At 36.2% G+C, this 19,705-nt stretch overlaps 4 protein-coding genes across 10 annotated transcripts in view; 1 reads left to right on the top strand and 3 right to left on the bottom strand.

Annotated features, from left to right (window-relative positions):
• zfyve26 (zinc finger, FYVE domain containing 26) overlaps positions 1-578 on the bottom strand; it is a 24,473-nt gene extending 23,895 nt beyond the window's left edge. For all 6 annotated transcript variants that reach the window (XM_043254986.1, XM_043254983.1, XM_043254985.1 and 3 more), the window contains exon 1: positions 484-578. The gene's annotated coding sequence lies outside the window, so the exon portion shown is untranslated. The remainder of the gene's footprint in view (positions 1-483) is intronic.
• A 1,342-nt stretch (positions 579-1,920) lies between these two features.
• Positions 1,921-5,396, top strand: si:ch211-10a23.2 (Galectin-related protein A-like). Of its 2 annotated transcripts, XM_043254533.1 has the most exons (4): positions 1,921-2,074; positions 2,414-2,502; positions 3,911-4,100; positions 4,204-5,396. In XM_043254533.1, exons 1-4 carry the CDS (start codon positions 2,048-2,050, stop codon positions 4,345-4,347), a joined length of 450 nt encoding a protein of 149 aa, XP_043110468.1. In that variant the 5' UTR covers positions 1,921-2,047; the 3' UTR covers positions 4,348-5,396. The 2 variants fall into 2 exon arrangements, with proteins under 2 accessions (XP_043110468.1, XP_043110467.1); XM_043254532.1 differs by lacking the exon at positions 1,921-2,074 and having other exon boundaries at positions 2,384-2,502.
• A 260-nt stretch (positions 5,397-5,656) lies between these two features.
• On the bottom strand, positions 5,657-9,211 carry plek2 (pleckstrin 2). The gene is made up of 9 exons (XM_043254531.1): positions 9,075-9,211; positions 8,817-8,981; positions 8,096-8,286; positions 7,926-8,017; positions 6,972-7,159; positions 6,770-6,871; positions 6,604-6,687; positions 6,426-6,504; positions 5,657-6,203 (listed from the first exon to the last, which is right to left on the bottom strand). Exons 1-9 carry the CDS (start codon positions 9,129-9,131, stop codon positions 6,076-6,078), a joined length of 1,086 nt encoding a protein of 361 aa, XP_043110466.1. The 5' UTR covers positions 9,132-9,211; the 3' UTR covers positions 5,657-6,075.
• A 1,835-nt stretch (positions 9,212-11,046) lies between these two features.
• LOC122357133 (tandem C2 domains nuclear protein) lies at positions 11,047-19,653 on the bottom strand. Its single transcript, XM_043256404.1, has 12 exons — positions 19,398-19,653; positions 18,826-18,901; positions 18,493-18,687; positions 18,214-18,384; positions 17,711-17,784; positions 16,988-17,063; positions 16,268-16,374; positions 15,607-15,723; positions 14,424-14,615; positions 13,051-13,165; positions 12,655-12,854; positions 11,047-12,230 (listed from the first exon to the last, which is right to left on the bottom strand). Exons 2-12 carry the CDS (start codon positions 18,899-18,901, stop codon positions 12,120-12,122), a joined length of 1,434 nt encoding a protein of 477 aa, XP_043112339.1. The 5' UTR covers positions 19,398-19,653; the 3' UTR covers positions 11,047-12,119.
• Between the last annotated feature and the right edge of the window lie 52 nt (positions 19,654-19,705).

A 19,705-nucleotide genomic window follows, 5' to 3' on the forward strand; every position in this document is an offset into this window, starting at 1 on the left:
GGGGTGGAAATTGAAAGAAAAGATCGTGAGCGGTTTTGTAACCATCTCGTAAGTTAGTTCAAATCTATGCACACATTGTTGTGAAGTCCCACTTTAAATGAAATAACAAGTATAAGACATAGTAATACTAAATCCAAAGCCAACTAAATTTTTTACTGATTTTAAGTGAGATGATCAGGAACCGGTTAATAAGGTTAAAAACAATTAAAAAAAATTATTTACAGAAAAAGTTACAGAATTCATATCAGCATTTCTTGTATTTAAGCCTGTCAACGACTCCCATAACGTATTTACATTGCGATTAGTGTGATTTAAACTTTGGTTTAACAGCTCTTAAAAGTGAAATGATGACAGCAAAACAACAGACACTGCCCATTTAAAATAGTTTGAAAGAGAGCAAATTGACTACGCTTATTGCCAAACGTCAGTACATCGTTTTACGCTTACGTACAAGAATGAATAAATGATTAAATTAGCACTCACGATTTGAGTTTGTTCTTTATATCTCAGACTAGAGAACAACGCGTTCAAATACGCTTGCCATCAGCTGTATGTGGCCATGAGAGAGTCGAGTCATGTGACTCAATCAGCTGATTCAGGAGCTGTCAGTTCAAGGGTCAAAACAATAGACATGAAAGAGGGGTACGAATGGCAAATGTAATGAAACTGTGAATCACAATGGGCTAGGATTCATACTAAATAATAATTCTCATTTTTGTGACAATTAAATTGCCAGTCATTATTCGGGTGTCGCGAGTGCTGATGTAGTCAAGTGCTACCTGTTACTTTTCTCAGCGCTGGATAGACGAGCCAACCACAGTCATTTGTGATAAAGAGTTTAACAAAAGCGTTTTATTGACGTTCCTTTTTTCAGCCGATTTCAATTAAAATTTAGGTAATAATTATTTGGATTGCTAAATTAAATAATTACACATTATGTTCAAAAGAAATTAATATGATAATAATTAATAAACGCATAAAACGCTTCTCTCTGCTCGACTGTAAGCGAACCCTTGCTGAGATTTGGAAGTTTTTCGTGCAATATTTGTCTCCCTGAGGTCCAAATAAACCTGTTCTCCCGCAGTATTATATATGCAGTTAAGTTGTTGGTGGATAATTTGGTGTCACCTGAGTACACAATAAATCCACAAATCTTTTTTTTAATTTATTGTGAAAATTATTTTGTTGGCTTTACACAGATGTTGAGTGCGCATGACTCATACAGATTCTATTATTCCATTTAATTTTAAAAATGTCTTAACTGTCACTAAATATCGTCTTGAAGGTCTTAAGTATTAAATATTTACTTAAGGTCTTAGATATTTTCTTGTTTCTGTTGCTGGACTCTAATAACCTTTAGGTCGATGCCACTATTGTTCGTATTACGCAACACTGAATAGTTTTTAATTTTAACATAAAAAAACAAACAAAACAAAAAACGTGAGACTAGGAAACCTGATCAGTATTTTGAAGCTTATAAAGCCTTGGAAACCCTCTCTGGGTGGTAAAAACATATTGCTGAAACACAGTGCCGGACTGGTTAGATGAGAAACAATACACCTGTTGGGACTTGGGAGCTGATTATGTCTCTCGTGTGTGTTGTTCATGTTTGTGATTCCACCGTTATATGAGCTCATTTCCAAGTGAATTATGTTTTATCTCGGTATAACTTGCGCCTTTTAAGTAAAGACTAAGCACAGTAATAGTGCAAAGAACGAATTCAAAGTGAATTTACCTGGTTTTGCATAATTTGCAGGCTAGTGTATTTATGGGATCAAGAGGCTTGGCATATGTCATAATAACGAGCAGAGATTCATTCATTCATTTTGATATGCGCTCTATTGCAGTCACTACTGTATTTTTGTCATCATCATTCCCTGCCCGTGATGGTTACTATGGCAACGCGTTGCCGCTAGGCGGGGTTCGAGGACTCGACGCCGGTCTCGCGCACTGCGATGATCAATTCCGTACGTGACAGCTATTGTCCTCGCGCTTGAAACGCAACACCTGCAGGACTAAATTAAAGCCTTTCGCGACAGTCTAAAGAATGACGGATAAGGGGAACATCCGAAACGTAAGTATAACGACGATGATTTTATATCCGCCACTGAGATTGATTGATTATGCTGGCACAGTGACGTACTCACCGGACTCATAAATTTGACCGATAAATATGTCACACAGCCTATATTTGAGACTGCTACGTCTATAAATAATACGTAATTTGTAATTTGCATATTAAAATATTATTTGCATATTAGAATAAAATGTAAACTGTGAAAAGGATGTCTCGCAGCAATGGATTTAAGATATAGTGAGGATTTTAAATCAGTGCAAATGAGAAATAATCATTCGTATTTTGCCTGACTATAACATTGAACATATGAATGACAGTAAAGCACTATTCCTGCAGGAGGAGCACTATGTTGGGGAGATCAAAGGGGGTCTACGGCCGACCATGAGGCTGGTAGTGATGGGTATTGTTCACAAGCAGCCCAAAAGGTTCGTATCAGACACACCTGTCTGTGCCTTCACGAGCATTTGCGTGCATTTGTCCTCTGTCACATCCTGAATGACTCGGTTCATTGAGGATGAGACGCGCCTTCACTGCGGTAACACAATGAGCCAGTTGTATCGTGCATTAAATCGTTTTAACGTCTCCAGTTCAGACAGGAGCAAAAGAAAACATGGGTGCCAACAGAGAACACTAGACATAGAACTCATTTTAAATTCATGTGGGAAAACATTTACCCATTTAACTGCGAAATCAAGTACGTGCATATATGTATATATGTATATATAAATGTATTTTATGCAAATGTATCTTATTATTAGCTTAAACATGCACTATATAGAGACCCCCTTCTTTAGATCAGAAAAAGGCAATTCCAAAACTGTTACAACAAAGATGGAAACATAATGTATTTAAAATAGTATTTCCATCTCTGTTGCAACCGTTTGGATGTGTCTAAAATTACTACCCATATATAGAAGTCCTTGGTGTTTGTTGAATCATTTTTGACTCATAATCTGCATTTAAATTCACAACAGAGGTGTTCAGCTGGGATTAGGACTTTGTCAAGTTCTTCCGCAATGACATAATAAAAAAAACTTTTATGCACATAGGCATCATATTAGAATAGAAAAGGGTCCTGTCCAAACTTGCTAAAAAATTTGAAGCACACAATTCCCAAGAATGTCATTATATGTTTTAATGTTAAGATGTGTACTATATTTGTAAAATATCTAAGTAACTACACTTGTTTATTAGATGTGGGTGTCCCAGTAATTTTGTGTGTACTATGCAATGTATTTACATGCATGAAAAAAATTTGCTAACATAAAAATGTAAAGAATTTAATTATTTTAGACCGCTCAAAAATATACGTGAATGTATACCAACAAATCTAACACTACTTACAGTGTACAACAAAAAAGAGAAGTAAATAACTTTAAAAAAATGTAAGCAAACTGACAGGGAATACAAAATTCCCACACAAATGAAGGAAATGCATTCTTTTTACTTCTAATACATACTGTCAAATTGTATTGTCTGGTAACTTAAAGTTATGTTTATGGATTTTACTGTAACATTTTAACATTTGTTTTCAATTAAAATGAGTAACATATTTTACAGTACATTACATTTGGATTTCCAGCTGTTGTTGTCTACTTCGGTTTTGCCAGTGTGGGAAAAGGTCAATTCCCATGAAGGATTAGCCAGGCTGATCTGAGGAGGGGGAGAGATTGGAAAATTCTGGCCATATTTGGCAACTAAGGGTTACCCAAACCTCTGGTTTATAATGTGATTTGATCTGTAGCATCTCAGATTCCAGAATTGACACAGTCTGTTAAAATAATGCTTGTTTTTAAACTGATGTTAAAAATCTTTTTCTGTCTGCCTCTTCAGTATGGTAGTGGTAGTGGCATGCCAGTCTAAAGGAGAAGGGGATGAGGAAATCGAGGGTGATGTGGGACTGGAATTGAAAGTGAACTTTTCAGAAAAGGCTGTGCTTCGTAACGCTCGTCTATCAGGAAAGTGGGGAGCTTCAGAAACTGCCCTGTCTTTCTTCCCCTTTGCTCCAGGAGAAGCCTTTAAGGTGTGTTTTGGAGGCTGCGATCACAACTAATGAAGCCAAATTCTTTGTTAATGCCCCAGCTTTCTGTCACAGTAATGCTGTTTCTATCTTCTGTCTCTCTCAGATGGAGATTGTGTGCGAGCACCAGCAGTTCCGTATTCTGGTGGATGGGCAGCCGTTGTGTGGTTTCACTCACAGACTGACTCAGCTCGCATCTCTCACTGCTCTCAGAGTCCACGGAGATCTACAGCTCACCAAAGTGGCTTGAGCAAGTGAAGAATTGTCCGCGATGGCATAGACTTTTCATAGAAGCGACTTAGCTGAGGTTTTTTAGAATCCTGAGCGTACTGTACACAATTGTCTTAAAGTTCCAGAAATTCATTTAAAACATTTAGAACTCATTTCAGTTGGGTCTGTGTTTGTTTTGGTAGGCTAATTGGCCATTTTGTAAAGTTTCTCCAGTGATTTTTATTTGTAGTGGCAAATTAGGCTATTTAGGTTCAATGGTTTCGCATTGTTTGGACACATTTGAAGGAGAAAATCTAAAAGGAGCTGCGTTACCTCATGTGCAACCAGCTTTAATCAATTCAGATAACATAAAATTCTAACTATGAATGATTTTCCATAAATTAGCTCAGATATAAGATTTCCTTCATATAGTTTTTATAATACATAATGCTCTACTTAACGTTTTTGTTTGGTTTTGATTAGATATTTAGTTTCTTTGGCTCTTTGATACAGAAGCAAAAGTGCCTTCATTTGTTCCATTAGATGCACTTATACTCAGTAGAGGACTTTTGGTGTGCTTGTAACAGTAATTGTTGTAGTTCAAATTCATTTGCATTTACACATTTGGCAGATGCTTTTATCCAAAGCAACTTACATTGCATTCAAGGTATACATTTGATCAGTTCCTGCATTCCCTCAGACCCATAATCTTAGCGTTAATAGCGACATTATCTAGTTTTAGCTACAGGAATGAAAAATTAGAACAGAATAATTCAGGATCGTAAGTGAAACATTTTTTTTGTTTATCCTTTGTTCATTTGAATGTACCGCAGAAAAGTTTTGATGGCATTAAGAACCTAAGGACTCATAACTGACACCAGAATGTTCACTTTAAAATGCAATTCCCTGCGATTGTATTGGTTTGAAGAAAAAGGACTCAAAGTCCATCTGAAGCCTGTACTTGGTGCTGTCAATCTACACACGTAATGCTGCAAAAGAAGCATGTATTAAAAGCAAGGTTTACTTGAATGTCTTTAAACATCTAATAATTGCAATATGTACTGTAAACAGTAAACTTTTCTTAAAGAATTTGTAAAGAGATCTGATTATTTAGGTTATTTAATGGGTGTGTGTCTGTGTCAAAGTGTATTTGGGCATGTTAAAAAGAGAGAGTGGGAAATGTGCTCAGAGGCATACTGTGTTTTTAATAACATAGCAACAAACCGACAGATTTGTGAGAGACACAAAGTCAGTTCTGTTACCTGACAAAACAGAAGGCAGGTAAAAACATGCTAATGGTCCATAACAAAACTAGCAGGTATGCACATCAAAGATATGATTGTCAAATAACAAATTACACAAATAACCTTTATTTTAGAAAACTGGGCAAATTAAATTTTACAATGACCATCATTAACAACATTCATTGAATGTATAAGCTTTACAACCTGTATATTATATTAAACATTAGATACAGTCTTTATCAAGGACATTAAAACTTTGGACTTTTATATGGAAATATTCTATATGCTGAATAAAGCCTCATGCTTGGCCCCATGTGTATTACCTATTTTATTATTATTACATTTTTAATTTTTTCTTTAACTTGTTACTAGCTGTGTAACACTGTATATCCACTTTCTTTCCACTTACACAAATATCACATTTAAAACTATTAAAACAACACAATATCCTAAATAGATGTGCGGCAGACAGAAATATAACTTTAGCAAAAACAATAAAATGAACAATACCAACAATGACCTAATTAAGTCAGTTGTCTAATAGCTTGGATCCAGTCCATCTTCTCTTCTTGTGTTGGTGCCTGGATGTAATAGTGAGTGTCCGTCTGAGTGATGATTTTAAAGAGGTTCCCCTGGACTTTACCTTTAACACCTTAAGATTACAGGAAAGTGACCATTAGCTTCTGTGTTTACCTGTAAATACTGCTTCTATGACAGCAAGACCCAAACCATTGCTTCTCAGTGTTTTCGGTCTGTGGCAAATCCTTTACTTAATTTTGATTCTAATTTGGAATTGCTTTGTAAATATTCATTGTGAAACACGTCGTCATCAGACTCCAGACACTTCCACAGAAGAGTTGTAAGTCTGACTCACCTGACGGTATGCCGTTATCATCCAGAGCAGACACTAGACAGCCACGCAGAGATATACTGCCAACCGGAGTGATGTCATCCTGAGAAAGGTGGCAATCAGGAAGCAGACAAGTCAGCACAAAATTTATTTCTTTAGACCTTATAAAAAGTACTTATACAGTCTGTGAATTGCAGGTCACCTTGCTTGGGTCATAATAGTGCAGGAAACCAGGCTCCGCTCTCAGAACAAACAATCTCACCTTCCAGTTCTTTACCTTGTGCCCCTGACACACACACAAAACACTATTAAGCATCACAGGTAAACACTTTTCGGTTCTAAACTTCTAATTATAGTGGAGTGCTCACCTGTTTGAGCAGGTAACCTCTCTTTACCACTTTTCCACTGAGTTCCACCGCAGACCGAGACTTTTCTGCTTTTACACTGCCTCGCTTCTGGAAGCTTTGGGACTGTTTGCGAAATCATAGACATTCGTTGTAAGACATCTTATGTCAAGTACAAACGATTACAAAAATCACTGAATAGAGAATAAAACAAGAAGAAACTTACAAAGCAGTAGAGTGCAGTGGAGTCATCGAGGAACTGTTCTCCTAGAGCTGCGTTACGGTGAGCGTCTGCGCTCCTGATCCCAATGGGTCGCAGGGAGGCCTCATCCAGCAGCGCAGAGGCTAATGTCACCGCTTCCACACGAGTCAGAGCCAGCTTATTAAAGACAAGCCAGTCCACCACTGCTGAGCCTGCACACATACAAACAAAAGAACTGTTTGATTGTCTGTGTTCACAAATTCCAGACAGGCTGTCAGTCTGTATGCATTATCACTCTTACATAGCTACACAATTAGGAGTCTTATGAGTGAATCATAAGTGAATCATTCACTCAACGGTTCAAATACAGTGAATCAAACAGGAAAAAACAAGCAACTCATTGTAAGAAGAAAAAACAGACAAGTGAACTATGATATCGTGTCTAAAAAAGGGTGGGCTGTAAATTGAGTTAGATAGCAAAAAAAAAATAAAACAACTTTCAAATAAAGGCTGTTCTTTTGAACTTAATATTCAACAAAGATTTCTTAAAAGCAGTTTTACACAAAACTATCAAATCAGCAGAATAGAGAGACACTAAAAACTCATGACTTTGGCATCACAGGAATAAATTATATATATATATATATATAATAATATATATATATATATATATATATATATATATATATATATATATATATATATATATATATATATATATATATATATATATATATATATATATACACACACACACACACATATATACATATAAATGGTAAAAATATTTACTGGTTACTGGTAAAAATGGATCAAATTTATGGTAAGAACAAGAGACTTCATTCAAAAACATGTTAAAATCTTACCGTTCCTAAATGTTTGAACAGAATTTAAAAAAAATAAGATAATCAGTACAGAAAGTAAAGTCTTTGATAAGACACATTCATGCTTTATGTAAGATCAGTGCGAGTCTCTGACCTGAGAAACAGTTGGTGTAAGAGCTGCCCTGCTCAACATGACTGCACAGCCGGATACCAGTGTGCACATCGTACATGGAGTCCACCACCTGACTGATACACAGACACGCATTTAGATATGATGTCACGAACACATTTCCACATATACTGACAATCTATATACATAGCTACCTGAGGTTGACGTTGTGAAGCTGGAGTGATGTAGATTCTTTAACTTGTGAAGGGGAGGTGAGCTGTGCATGATTTGGGTTGAGGTTCTGTACCGCTGCGCCAATCGCTGCAGCCCATTCATCACGTTCCTCTCTCGTGCAGGCCTCCAGAAAGTGCTCCTCTGAAGTGCTGGTCTGCAGCTTCATCACCAGCTGCGGGGTGTAAATGTGGTTGCTATGACAGACGCCTTCAATTACAGCACTAAACAAATATTTTAAGTTGTTGACGATGAGCGCAGCAGTCTTTTGTAAGAAAATGTATAAATGAAGCTTGCACAAACAACATGCCACAGAAAAATCCATCACTCAGGGTTTGATTACATCTGTTACACAAGACTACAAATCAAAGACATTGCAGATTTACGGAGGGAAATAAAGTTTGCTTCTGACATGCTAGTGCATGTGAAGATTGCAAAACAAAATAATGAAAGATTCATTTATATGCAGCATAACCAGAGGTTGAACACACTCCCAGTGTTGGGTTTAGGGTTTAACTAAACCACTGATAAGCCACATATCAATAGTCTACTATCTGTTTGCAGACAGTGGAAATGACCAACCGACCGTGCATTATACTGAGATACGATGTTAAAAAAACCTTTACAACAGAAAACTGCAGTATATTATAATTTGTAATATAGTTTTGTGGCTGGGAAATATATTTAGCATAAAACATCACTTACCGGTCTATTCTCGTACTCCAGGTAAGGGCATGTGATTTTGCAGGCGCTCAACGGTATCGTCCCTCGATGGCAGGAATCCCGTTTGCCTCCCTCGTATTTATAATACAGAAGTCTGTCCGATTTAAGTACAAACCAACGCACTTTCCAGTTTTGAACAATATGGCCCTAAAAATGAACATCATTTGGCAATGAGCCAATAACAATTAGCGATTCATTTGTCAGTATGGGTATGGATAAAAAAGTTAAAAAGCCTCTTACCCTTTTCACCAGAAAGCCCTCTTTAAAGACGCCGTTATTTTCTGACTCAGTGCCCATGTTAACGAACTGCAGCCTCAATACGCAGGTAAGCGCTTCTTCAGGTGTTTTATAGCTGCTGCGGATTCCTCTGAACGTGCGTCATTGCGCGCCCCCGGGCATACGATCAACTCTGAGGAAGAAAGGTTCGTCTGGAAGTGAGTTTGATGATGAAGAAACAAACAAATAATGTTTTTTAAAAAAACTATTAAAAATAAAAAAAGCTAAATTATAAAGTTTAATTAGGCAACAACAGACTTAAATGAATACGGTTCTATTAAATATTAGAAGGAACACAACTCGCCGTTGGGACATTCCTGTAGGGGGCTCCTTTCATGAGTCACCAAAACGCAGACTCAATGAGTCACTGATCTAGTTCAGGTGATATTGAGCTATTCGGTGACCGGATGTTTGTTGCTATGGCAGTACAGTTTACATTTTAAAACTCATGTGCAAATTGTAGGTTTATTCCTTAGTAAAAACTGTAACATTTAACCTGATGAATCGTAACAGTAAGCCTATAATATCTCAAAGTATGCGAAATAAAACGTTTAATGATTAGATTAAATTCAGCTTTGTTATGTTGTGAATTGTATTTTTTTTTAGTTTGCGTAGGCTTATACAGAGGCTTCTTTCTCTTTCTTTTGTTCCGTAAAGTGTTTTAGTTATCGTACAGCATTCTGAATGTTTCTTCAGAATATTACCGAATTCCAAATGTTACCTTAACTGTGAACAGCTTTTTATTATACGCATTGTAAGGAAAAGATTCTAAAATTGTAAATTATGTAACAAACATAAACTTGGATTTCGCCGACAGGCATGGATAGCCGTGCCAAAACATTCTTACACAATCTGTGTGAGGATCATATGCTCAGAAATTAGCGGTCATATTCCCACATGAACTGCGTGAACGTGGTAAAATACGGCCAAACCGCAGTCAAACCAAACAAACAATCTTTCGTTGTTTATTCACTTCTGTAGGGCACTAGGTGGTGCTCTCGCGCAGCAATTGAGTGTTCAGAAACTTTTTCCCCCGAAATTTTTGCCCGGCTTTGTTTTGTTTTCTGTTATTTGGGTTAAAACTATGCCAGCCCATAACATAAGATATCGATTAAAAAAATCGTTGTTTTATGTAACTGTTCTAAAACAGTTGGAAAAAGTGAAACCTTTAATTTGGGGAAGGTGCAGTTGGTGTGATGATGCAAATGAGCACATTCTCAGTTTGAACAAGTTTGTGAGGATTGCAGATCCTGGACACAAAGCTAAAATCCCGGACCTGCTGATCCACTTTTAATTGAAACACGGGACAGACAAAGGTACACAGCCCCCTGGTTACAGCTGTGTGTGTGTGTGTGTGTGTGTGTGTGTGTGTGTGTGAGAGAGAGAGAGAGAGAGAGAGAGAGAGAGAGAGAGAGAATATTTCTGGCCTATTTAATTATTACACTATAGGTTTTTTTACAGACATATATGTATATAATATTATTCTTTAGTTTTTTTGACACTTGACTTTTTACTGTTTTTATATGACCACTTTTAGTATTTGATTGTACGGTTGCTATGGATACGACACATCACATATACTTTCACACACAAAGATCAGCTGTTTTACTGGGATTTGCCGCAGCTGGGGGTGTGTCATCAGAAACAACCATTAACACTGTTCAAACAGCGATCCCGAAAGTTCTGACGTAAATTAAATCACACCCGGATGTAGGCCTTTAAAAAGAGCAGCACAATCAGAAGGGTTAAGGAGCACAAACATTCAGACCCACACAAACATCCTTTGTCTGTTTATAGTGTTTCCTCTGGGTTTGGAAAATGGTGGTAATAAATCACCATATACTGTTATCAAGCCGTAGTGCAGTTGTCAAATCATATAAAACATAAACGAAAGTGTCTTTTATGAACCTACACTCACACAAAAACCCATTAAAATTGTACACAATGCATTCTTTTACAAGCAATGATATCTTTTTTTATTTCTATAACATGCCAGACTGGGATCAAATAATCTTTGTGTGTATGCATACAAAATAAAGTCAACATGAACAAAATATTAGCTTTTTAAATATCTGCCTTATATAATATCACATGTCCGATGAACTACAGCATTACTTAACACAATGTACTTAAACGTGAATACAATGAACACTTTTAAACAAGCTACTGTGACCTGTGCAAAAAGAAATTGACGAGAAATGACAAGGCCTACAAAGATAGGTCACCTCAAGTAAGGTCAGCACAAATGATGTAGAGAAGTGACATGTGTTAACAAAAGGCTCTTTGTTGCGCTTTCTAGTGGCTTTTCTCTTTTTCTTGCGCTTGTGAAAGGAAATAGGGGACAATTTGAAGGATTGAATTCCACAGAGAGGAATGTAACCCAAACCCTTTCGAACTTCTATAAATAAAAGCTTTTTAGATAATGTTCACCCCAAAACCAGAGCAGGTTTAACTTCTTCCAAAAGCGAGTGAAGTGCAACAATCATTATTAAACTGGTCAGAAAATGCAAATGGCTGTTTCTGCAGAGAGAGATGATGTATGGAGATGATAGAGAAAAATACTGAACATAATACTTCATCAATGAATTCTGTAATTAGCTGACTGCTCTTTAATTGGCCATGTTGCTATACTGAGATTTGCAGAGCTCTGTATAATACGTTTTATTGCACATAATGTCTACGTATCCTGTTTCTGTGCTGCTTTAGACAGTTGTGTGTTTTCAAAGTTACACCGATGAAGAACATAGAATATTAAATCTACAAACAGCTGAATACATGACTAGCTACACAAGGATCTGCAGAGGTTGTTTGACCTGTAATCAAATCAGACCTTTAAATGAGTCATTTCTACCAGAGAGTTTTATACAAGCACTTTTTTTTTACCCTACAATAACTATAATTGAAATAACCATACAATGTCTAATTATTCAAAGATAAAAAATTGCTTTTTGGATGTTGCAATTTAAAATCCACCCGGCTAAAATAAAGCTCTTTTCTTCATTTCTCACTTCAGAGTCGACTAAGACTGTGCCAAGATGTCACCGCTTTTTCAGGATTAGCCATGGAATCCCTCCATTGTTCCACTGCCTCAGGAGAACTGCTGTCAAAACCCAAGATGACCTGGAAATGAAAGAATACACATAAAAACTGAAACTTAGAGGTTAGTAAGACTTTTATTTAACAAGGATGCTTTAAATTAGTTAAAAGTGACAGTGATACTGTTTCTAAAATGATATTTCAAATAAATGTTCTTCTTTGATGAAATGATCAAATAATCATGTTTTATACAAAACAAAACCTGTTTTATACAAAACTGTTTTCAACATAATATTAAATGTTTCATGAGCAACAAATCACCGTATTAAAGACCAAAATGGCTACTGATAATTCAGCTTTGCCATAAGTGTATTACAATAGAAAACTTTTTTCATAATATTTCACAATATTGCTGTTTTTTTAATCAAATAAATGGCTTCAACAAATAAATGACGTTTCCCATACTAAATTTAGTTATAGTACTATATGTATTTTGCTCTAAACTGACCTGTCCAAGCAGGTGTTTTCTCCGAACAGAACCACGGCTGTGGAGTTTGACTGCCAGCTGCAGATTCTGGTCCTGATTGGTGATGGGCAAGTGAAGCACTTCGGCCCATTGAATCTGCCCCCCTGTAGACTTCATCGCCTTCGTCTTCCTCTTCAGCAAGACCCTACCCTCACTCAACAGCTCAACCTTCACAAAGAAACCTAAAGAGAATGCCCATTTGCAAGGTTCAATTTATCAACATTGTCTTATTTGTCATATTCACTCTTCCACAACAATAAACTGAGCAGGGAAATACGATTTAAGAGGGCTTTTAGGAGTAGACCTTAACTCATAATTAATTATAATGTAAAGTTATGTTATTGAGAATGTGCATATTTGATAAAATTAAAGACTCACTCTGTGTGAGTGGTGAGGAAGATGATGGAAGATTTTGAGCACTGAGGATCTGGAGTTGCATTCGACTGTTCACTGGCTGGAAGCACAAGGCCAGCTGAAGCTCAGCGTGACACACCTACAGAAACACACAGGCAGACACAAAATGATCCGCAACGGGGTTAGGTGTTATGTTGCATGTGTGTGTGTGTGTTATGGCAGACTACCTGCTGTGACCGATTGGCTGATTTCTAGTTCAGACCCGAAACTATTTCTGACCCAGTAACAAACATACACAGCCATTATTCATGAAAAAAAAAAAACAGCTTCTATACCAGATTTCACTGCCTTTCCTTCTGGAACACAGTTCTGTCAATTTCAAACACCTCATTATTGAAAAGACTTTCTTTTCAAAAAATCAATTTTCCCTGTTAAGTGATTTCAGTCACATGCACACTCAAGCAAACAACACTGACCGCCAGTTTCCAAATGTTCACAAAAAGTTATAGCTAGCAAAATCAGCAAATAGCGGCATATCTGATACCCATATGTGTGTATGGCAGTATTCAGTAGGCCAAACAATGGTTTGATGACCTACTTACAGTGAAATGATATACAAAGATGATAAATAACAGATTAACACATTTTGCAGTATGAAATATCAGAACTGTATATATAGATTATAATATTACTAGGTCTTAAGATTATAATAATAATTAAATTGCTAAATTTAATGGATATAATTTTGGAATATTTAGAAGTAATAAGATTTTGTAATGTAATGTTTAATTTTGTTAGGCTCATTAAAAATACAGCAAAACAGTAATATTCTGAAATATTTGTATAGTTTAACTGATTTCTAGTTTAATATACGTGTAATTTATTTCCTCTGATGGCAAAGCTAATTTTCGCTGTCTTCATGATCCTTCAGAAATCATTTTAATATACTGATTTGGTGTTCAAGGAATATTTCTGTTTTTTTTTCTAGCATTCTTTCATCAACAGAAATGTAAACAGCATTAACATTGGCATTAATTATTTTGTACAATATTATTTCTAAAAGCTTCAGAAAGAGCAGTACTTTAAGGGTCAAGTAAATTCCTTAGAGAAGTACGCTTTCAGCATATTTTTTCAGCATATTGATTTCTTTCCCTCTCTCTCTCTCTTTGTCTGCCTGTTTCAGTGACCTAAATATCACAAGAGAGACCTGGGCAGAACTAGTGCAGCTGTGTAATTTGTGATGCAAGTAAATGATGTGGTCCAGAGCAGCAATGTGGGTAATTGCAGGTGGAATTAAAATTTTTTAGCATAGAACCTTACTGTCAAAATTAGGAAGAGGGAGAGACATTTGAGATTAAATAAGCGGTCACAAAGAGGTACAGCAGGTGAGGACTCACATGTGTTTTAGAGTGAGGCTTGAACTCAAGCCAGTGCTTTGTTTCCTCCGGTCCAAGGCTTCGCAGAGATAATACACACTCTCCCAGCGTGCGCTTACGTGGTGTGTGAGCCTGCAGGCGCAGCACCAGCGCAGATCTGCGTATCTGCTCTAAGTTAAGAGTAAACACGAATGTCTCCATGAAGACAGTGTCCTGAAAGTGAGACAGAAAGAGAGACAATATACTGAAAGAGATAACTAGCTACAAACTAAAAACACAACAAAACAATGCTACAAATTCTACATGTGTTTCTGCTTATTTGAGAAAATATGTTTTTTATGCAGCCTTGGTCGTGTGGGGCTTTTCAATCCAGCTGGAAAGGTCATTATTTAAGAAACACAAGAGGGGATGAAGGGAGGGCTGAATAATTCATCACAATTCTTTTAAATGATGAAAGCCAATTGGCCAATATAAATAAGCATTACTTGAAATATCAACCTATGAGGTCTATGATTCCTTGGAAATGTTTTTCTCATTCACAGTAATGGGAAAAAAAATTATATATTTAGGTTTCATAAATTCGTAAGCTTACCAAGCCGGCATTTATTTAACCCAAATACAGTACAAATATTACAATATAAAATCATTTTTAATTAATAATAACTATTTCTTTCTATATCTATCTAGCTATCTATATTTAAAAATTCTGTGTCACATGATCATTTAGAAATCATTCTAATTTATTAATTTGGTACTTTTAATTTCTTCCTATTATGTTTAAATGTTGAAAAAAGTGCAAACTATGATACATTTGGCCAGGTTTCTATATGATGATCAAAAAAGTAAAAACATTTATTTGAAACAAAAATGTTTTGTAACTAATTTCCTTTACTGACAATTGTTAAAATACATTTATCAGCACCCTTTCTGAAATAAAATAATTTATTTAAAACAAAAATCTTACTGACACCAAGCTTTTAAATGATAATGTATGTCGCTTGCAAAATATTTGATTTCATCAGAGTACGTGACTAATATTGAACTCTGCCAAAGCAGAAATGCTCCTTTTACAAGCAAATGGTATAATTCTGCCATCTATCAGCAGGGGATAATGCTAATCATTTTAACCCCTTTATATCCCAAATGCTGAAGCTTGAATTGAATCTTGGCTGTTGTATGTTTTATGATGGCTGATTTCACTCACTGCTGATGCTTCCTTGACGGTGCTCTTAAATCGCACTGGCTTGGTCATGGTGATGACCCCCTTGACCCCAATCTTCTGCACCTCCATCCCATCGCTAAACACGCTCAAATCCATACACTAAAAGAGAGGGAGTACCAAAATGAGAGAATAAAGCAAAACAGTGAGAAAGTAACATGTACAGTTTATGAGCTTTTACAACCACTAAAACCACTGTATGTCAACAAAGGGCATTTCTCAGAGGAGGAAAAGAAGGCAGGGCCTTGTTAGTATTAGAAAATAATTGACAGAAATAAAACAAAACAAATATTATGAAATTAGATCAAATATTATAATATTATAAAAAATCTGCACTCTAAGACACGACCCTATTTGGTCACTTCCAAACATATAGTAAATCGTGTAAATTAATTACCATTTAGATGTAACATTAATATATTATGTATATTATATATTATGTGTAAAATAAAAAGGCAAAGACAGATATACATACTGAGTTATTTTTCAATTGTTAGAAAAAAAGAGATTAAAAATAGCTAGTTGGAAATTTGATCACTGGTTAAAGGTCTCTCAAAGCAACACAGAAGCTCCATTCAGCTGGAATCTAGATGGGACACAATGGCCTGTTGTAGACTAGCAAAGCCTCTCCTGGATGAAACCATACCTTCACTAAGGTGATCCACACCTGCTCCACCGCCTCTTCATACTTCAGGTGCACACACACTTTTCCCGGCTCAAAATCCCGCTCATCACCCGACAGCGTTATGGACTCTATGGCACACACACATATCAACATATACTATTGTACAATATTTTGTTAAATATTTAGTATATGTCCTGTTGTTAATATAGAAAATGTTATGCTCAATGTTATGCTAATTAGAAACACTTTCAATTAAATGTGAAGAGAAATGGTAGAGAGAAATGCAGTATAGCTTGAGTTTATTATTTGTGTTATGAGTGTAAAGATCCACAGACCTACATTCTGAACGTTATATGAGGACTTGAGTACTGGACTTCAGGGAAACATTTGGAAGTAATTACTTTGTCTGCCCTTTCTATTTCACAATCTGCAGTCATCTGAGTCTGTCCTGTGTGTGTGTGTGTGTGTGTGTGTGTGTGTGTAAGTTTTGTTTGACAGTCTGTGTTTATGTGTGTACAGGGTGAGGAGAGAGTGGGCAAGATTGTTGGGAAATAAAGGGTCCAAAAAGACCCTGAAAAAAAAACAAAGGGAAAACCAAACAACTGAAACTATAGTGGAAATTCCAGGTGATAGTGGAGCGGAACCCTTTCCAGAGTTGTCTATTGGAAGGGAGTTTTGAGGGTTCTTTTGGAATGTGCTTGTCTATGGTTACGACTTCAGTGTTCCGTCATGAATGGTTACCTAGACTACGGCTGCTCCCAAAGGAATCCTGAATGGAGGATGTGCTGCTCTGGACACTGGATACAGAATCATAACGCTTGGAGGAACAAATAAGGAATAAATGTTACTAAACAACAGCGCTGCTAATCATTAAATAGCAATGCATTTTGTATAAACCACACTTTAATCAGGAATTTAATCCGTTCCGAATAAACTAGTATAGTCTTTATAAAAACAGTGATAAATAATAGTGATAATAATGTTTACTAATTATTATATTTCCCTCTATAATGTTTACTACCCTAATTGAAAGGACAAATTAAAAATTAAGAAATTAATACCAAGAAATGTATCAAAATTCTTTCCATTAATCAAATAATCGTAAGAAATTGTCACGTTTACATAAATACATTAAGCAATACAATCTTTTTCAACATTGATAATAATAAGAAAAGTGTCTTGAGCCAAGAATCAGAATATTAGAATGATTTCTGAGAGATCATGTGACACTAAAGACTGGAATAACGAATACTGCTGAAAATGTAGCTTTATCATCATAGAAATAAATGACATGTCTTTATACACATCATATATTAATAGTTCACATGTGAACAGGTGTACGAGATCTCAGTGGCATGTGAACGATGTAGTTTTAATTAACATACAGTTTTATGGTTTGGGTCGTTAAGTGTGTGTGTGTGTATGTTTGTGTGTGTGTGTGTGTGTGTATTTGTGCGAACTCACCTGTACGTGGCTCTGAGGGCTTGACAAATCATACATGGAGAGACTGAGTCTCTGTTTTCCACTATGTTCCAAACCTGTTAAACAAACAGGCACAAATCATTTAATTCATTTCCCTCTTAGAAAGAGTCTTAAATACTTACACTTCTGATTCAGTACATCACATTATGTAACAAAAGTGACTCCATTTAAAATGTCCTCGTCGGTTTAATATTTACAAATGTGCATTCAGCCACAGTAAAGCATTTTATATGATTATGGCCTCTCAACAATATGATCTGGGACACTGTCGGTGCAAATCTGCCATGAACAATTGGGGATTTAGCAGCAGGAATAAAACAGAAGGATTACGCACAGGTGGGTAGGAACGTAAATATTTGAGGTTACATGATGAGAAGTTACGTGCTGCTGTATGATGCTATGAGGAAGTAAAACTGCACTCTTTAAACAACACACACAGGTAATAAACAGGCTTGGGGTTTTAGGCAGATCTTAAAGTATCTCACCTGTGCCAGGACTGTTGTTGGGTCTGTTTTTCAGTGTGGGGCGTCTCAGTGAGCCTGGTGACACGTAGCTGATCATGTGACTGTTGTTTAAGGTCAAAACAGGGTCATACATCATCTCACCGGCTCCTGCGAGCTCTGCCTTCCTTTCTGCATAAGTGGTCCTTGTGGCACCTAAAGTCATTTGTGTCAAAATTTTAATCAAAAAAATATAATGTACTAAAATTATATGAATTCAATTAAATTAACTAACTACCTAAATAACTAAGTGATATTGCTTACTCTGTTGCCCAATGTTGTAGCCAGAGTACTGTGATCCTTTGGGCTGGATGTAGGAGGGTTTGAAGGTTGGGATGATGAAAGGAACCTCCCGGCCGTCCGGAGGCAGTTTAGACAGCAGATAATCCTCTGATACTCCAACATTTTTCTTTACATTAGACTCAGCAGTTAATTTACCAGGAGGTCGAACCTTAATCACTATAAAACATTTAAATGTATGCAAATAAACCTTTTATAACTTATATATGTAGTCACATTTATATACAGTATATTGTGTGTATGTATAAAAAAAAAAAAAAAAAAAAACATGAGATGGTATAGGAGAGAGAGACTTACTCTGAATCTCTGGTTCATTCTTCTTGGAGATAAATGTCCTGCAGCAGTTTTTGATGCATTCTGTCATATTGAGCATCTGCACAAAAATCACAAACCAGTCAAGACTGAAAATAAGATCTTTCTATGAATTCACACAAAACTGTCTAAAAGTAGACAGAATTCTATCTATTTTAGTCAACAAGCATTTCCAATACAATGTCGATATCATCACTCAACTTTGTGGTTAGTAATGGTGGAAATAAATCTATTTTTGAGAGAGAATAAATGGCAACATTGGTTGGCTGCTGTAGTGGAAATGACGAACACGTTTAAAAATGACTGAAATTATGAGCTGAATAATTTTTACATAATGTCACTAAATATTTCTTTCTAGATTATGAACGTTTTATTCATGTATTATTGCTTTTTCGTGGTAAAATTAAACGTTGTGTCTGGTATACCGGTAAAATATTACAATCTACACATCAGAGTAGCCCAAAGCTGCAGAAATACATACAGCCTAAATATATACCATACACAATACGATTATAATTATTTTAACAATTAATATCTTTCATGCGCGTTGTACGTACCTGTGCCGCTGTCCTCGAGGAGAAATCTCTGAGGTCTCGAGCGCTGCAGGTGCTTCTGAAGCCTCCGGTGAATGGCAAAACTTCTGCCTACAGCCGGGTCCTAGTGTCCGCCGGTCCCTAATAACGCTGCTCAGGAAAAAAAAAAATACCACTGTCGCTTTGTGACACAAACGCGAAAGTTTACACTCCCACACAGTCACGAATATTAAGTATACTGATTCTTTAAATCTTTACACATTCAAAACCTTGTTATTACTGACCCCTTGCGATGACTAATACTTAGAGCTACGTCAAAATTCAGCTCCTCA

The sequence above is a fragment of the Puntigrus tetrazona genome, chromosome 13, assembly GCF_018831695.1.
Source record: "Puntigrus tetrazona isolate hp1 chromosome 13, ASM1883169v1, whole genome shotgun sequence".
Lineage (NCBI taxonomy): Eukaryota > Metazoa > Chordata > Actinopteri > Cypriniformes > Cyprinidae > Puntigrus > Puntigrus tetrazona.

What these genes read in the sequence shown, in the direction of transcription:
- si:ch211-10a23.2 (XM_043254532.1), top strand. Translation starts at nt 2,384, where the DNA reads ATGAATGACAGTAAAGCACTATTCCTGCAGGAGGAGCACTATGTTGGG. An exon ending in GTTCACAAGCAGCCCAAAAG is followed by an intron (nt 2,503 to 3,910) that starts GTTCGTATCAGA and finishes CTGCCTCTTCAG; the next exon opens with TATGGTAGTGGTAGTGGCAT. An exon ending in CTCCAGGAGAAGCCTTTAAG is followed by an intron (nt 4,101 to 4,203) that starts GTGTGTTTTGGA and finishes TGTCTCTCTCAG; the next exon opens with ATGGAGATTGTGTGCGAGCA.
- plek2 (XM_043254531.1), bottom strand. Translation starts at nt 9,131, where the DNA reads ATGGGCACTGAGTCAGAAAATAACGGCGTCTTTAAAGAGGGCTTTCTG. An exon ending in CCACTGCACTCTACTGCTTT is followed by an intron (nt 6,872 to 6,971) that starts GTAAGTTTCTTC and finishes TTTCGCAAACAG; the next exon opens with TCCCAAAGCTTCCAGAAGCG. An exon ending in ACTATTATGACCCAAGCAAG is followed by an intron (nt 6,505 to 6,603) that starts GTGACCTGCAAT and finishes CACCTTTCTCAG; the next exon opens with GATGACATCACTCCGGTTGG.
- LOC122357133 (XM_043256404.1), bottom strand. Translation starts at nt 18,901, where the DNA reads ATGCTCAATATGACAGAATGCATCAAAAACTGCTGCAGGACATTTATC. An exon ending in TGTGGATCACCTTAGTGAAG is followed by an intron (nt 15,724 to 16,267) that starts GTATGGTTTCAT and finishes CCTCTCTTTTAG; the next exon opens with TGTATGGATTTGAGCGTGTT. An exon ending in CCGTCAAGGAAGCATCAGCA is followed by an intron (nt 14,616 to 15,606) that starts GTGAGTGAAATC and finishes TCTCACTTTCAG; the next exon opens with GACACTGTCTTCATGGAGAC.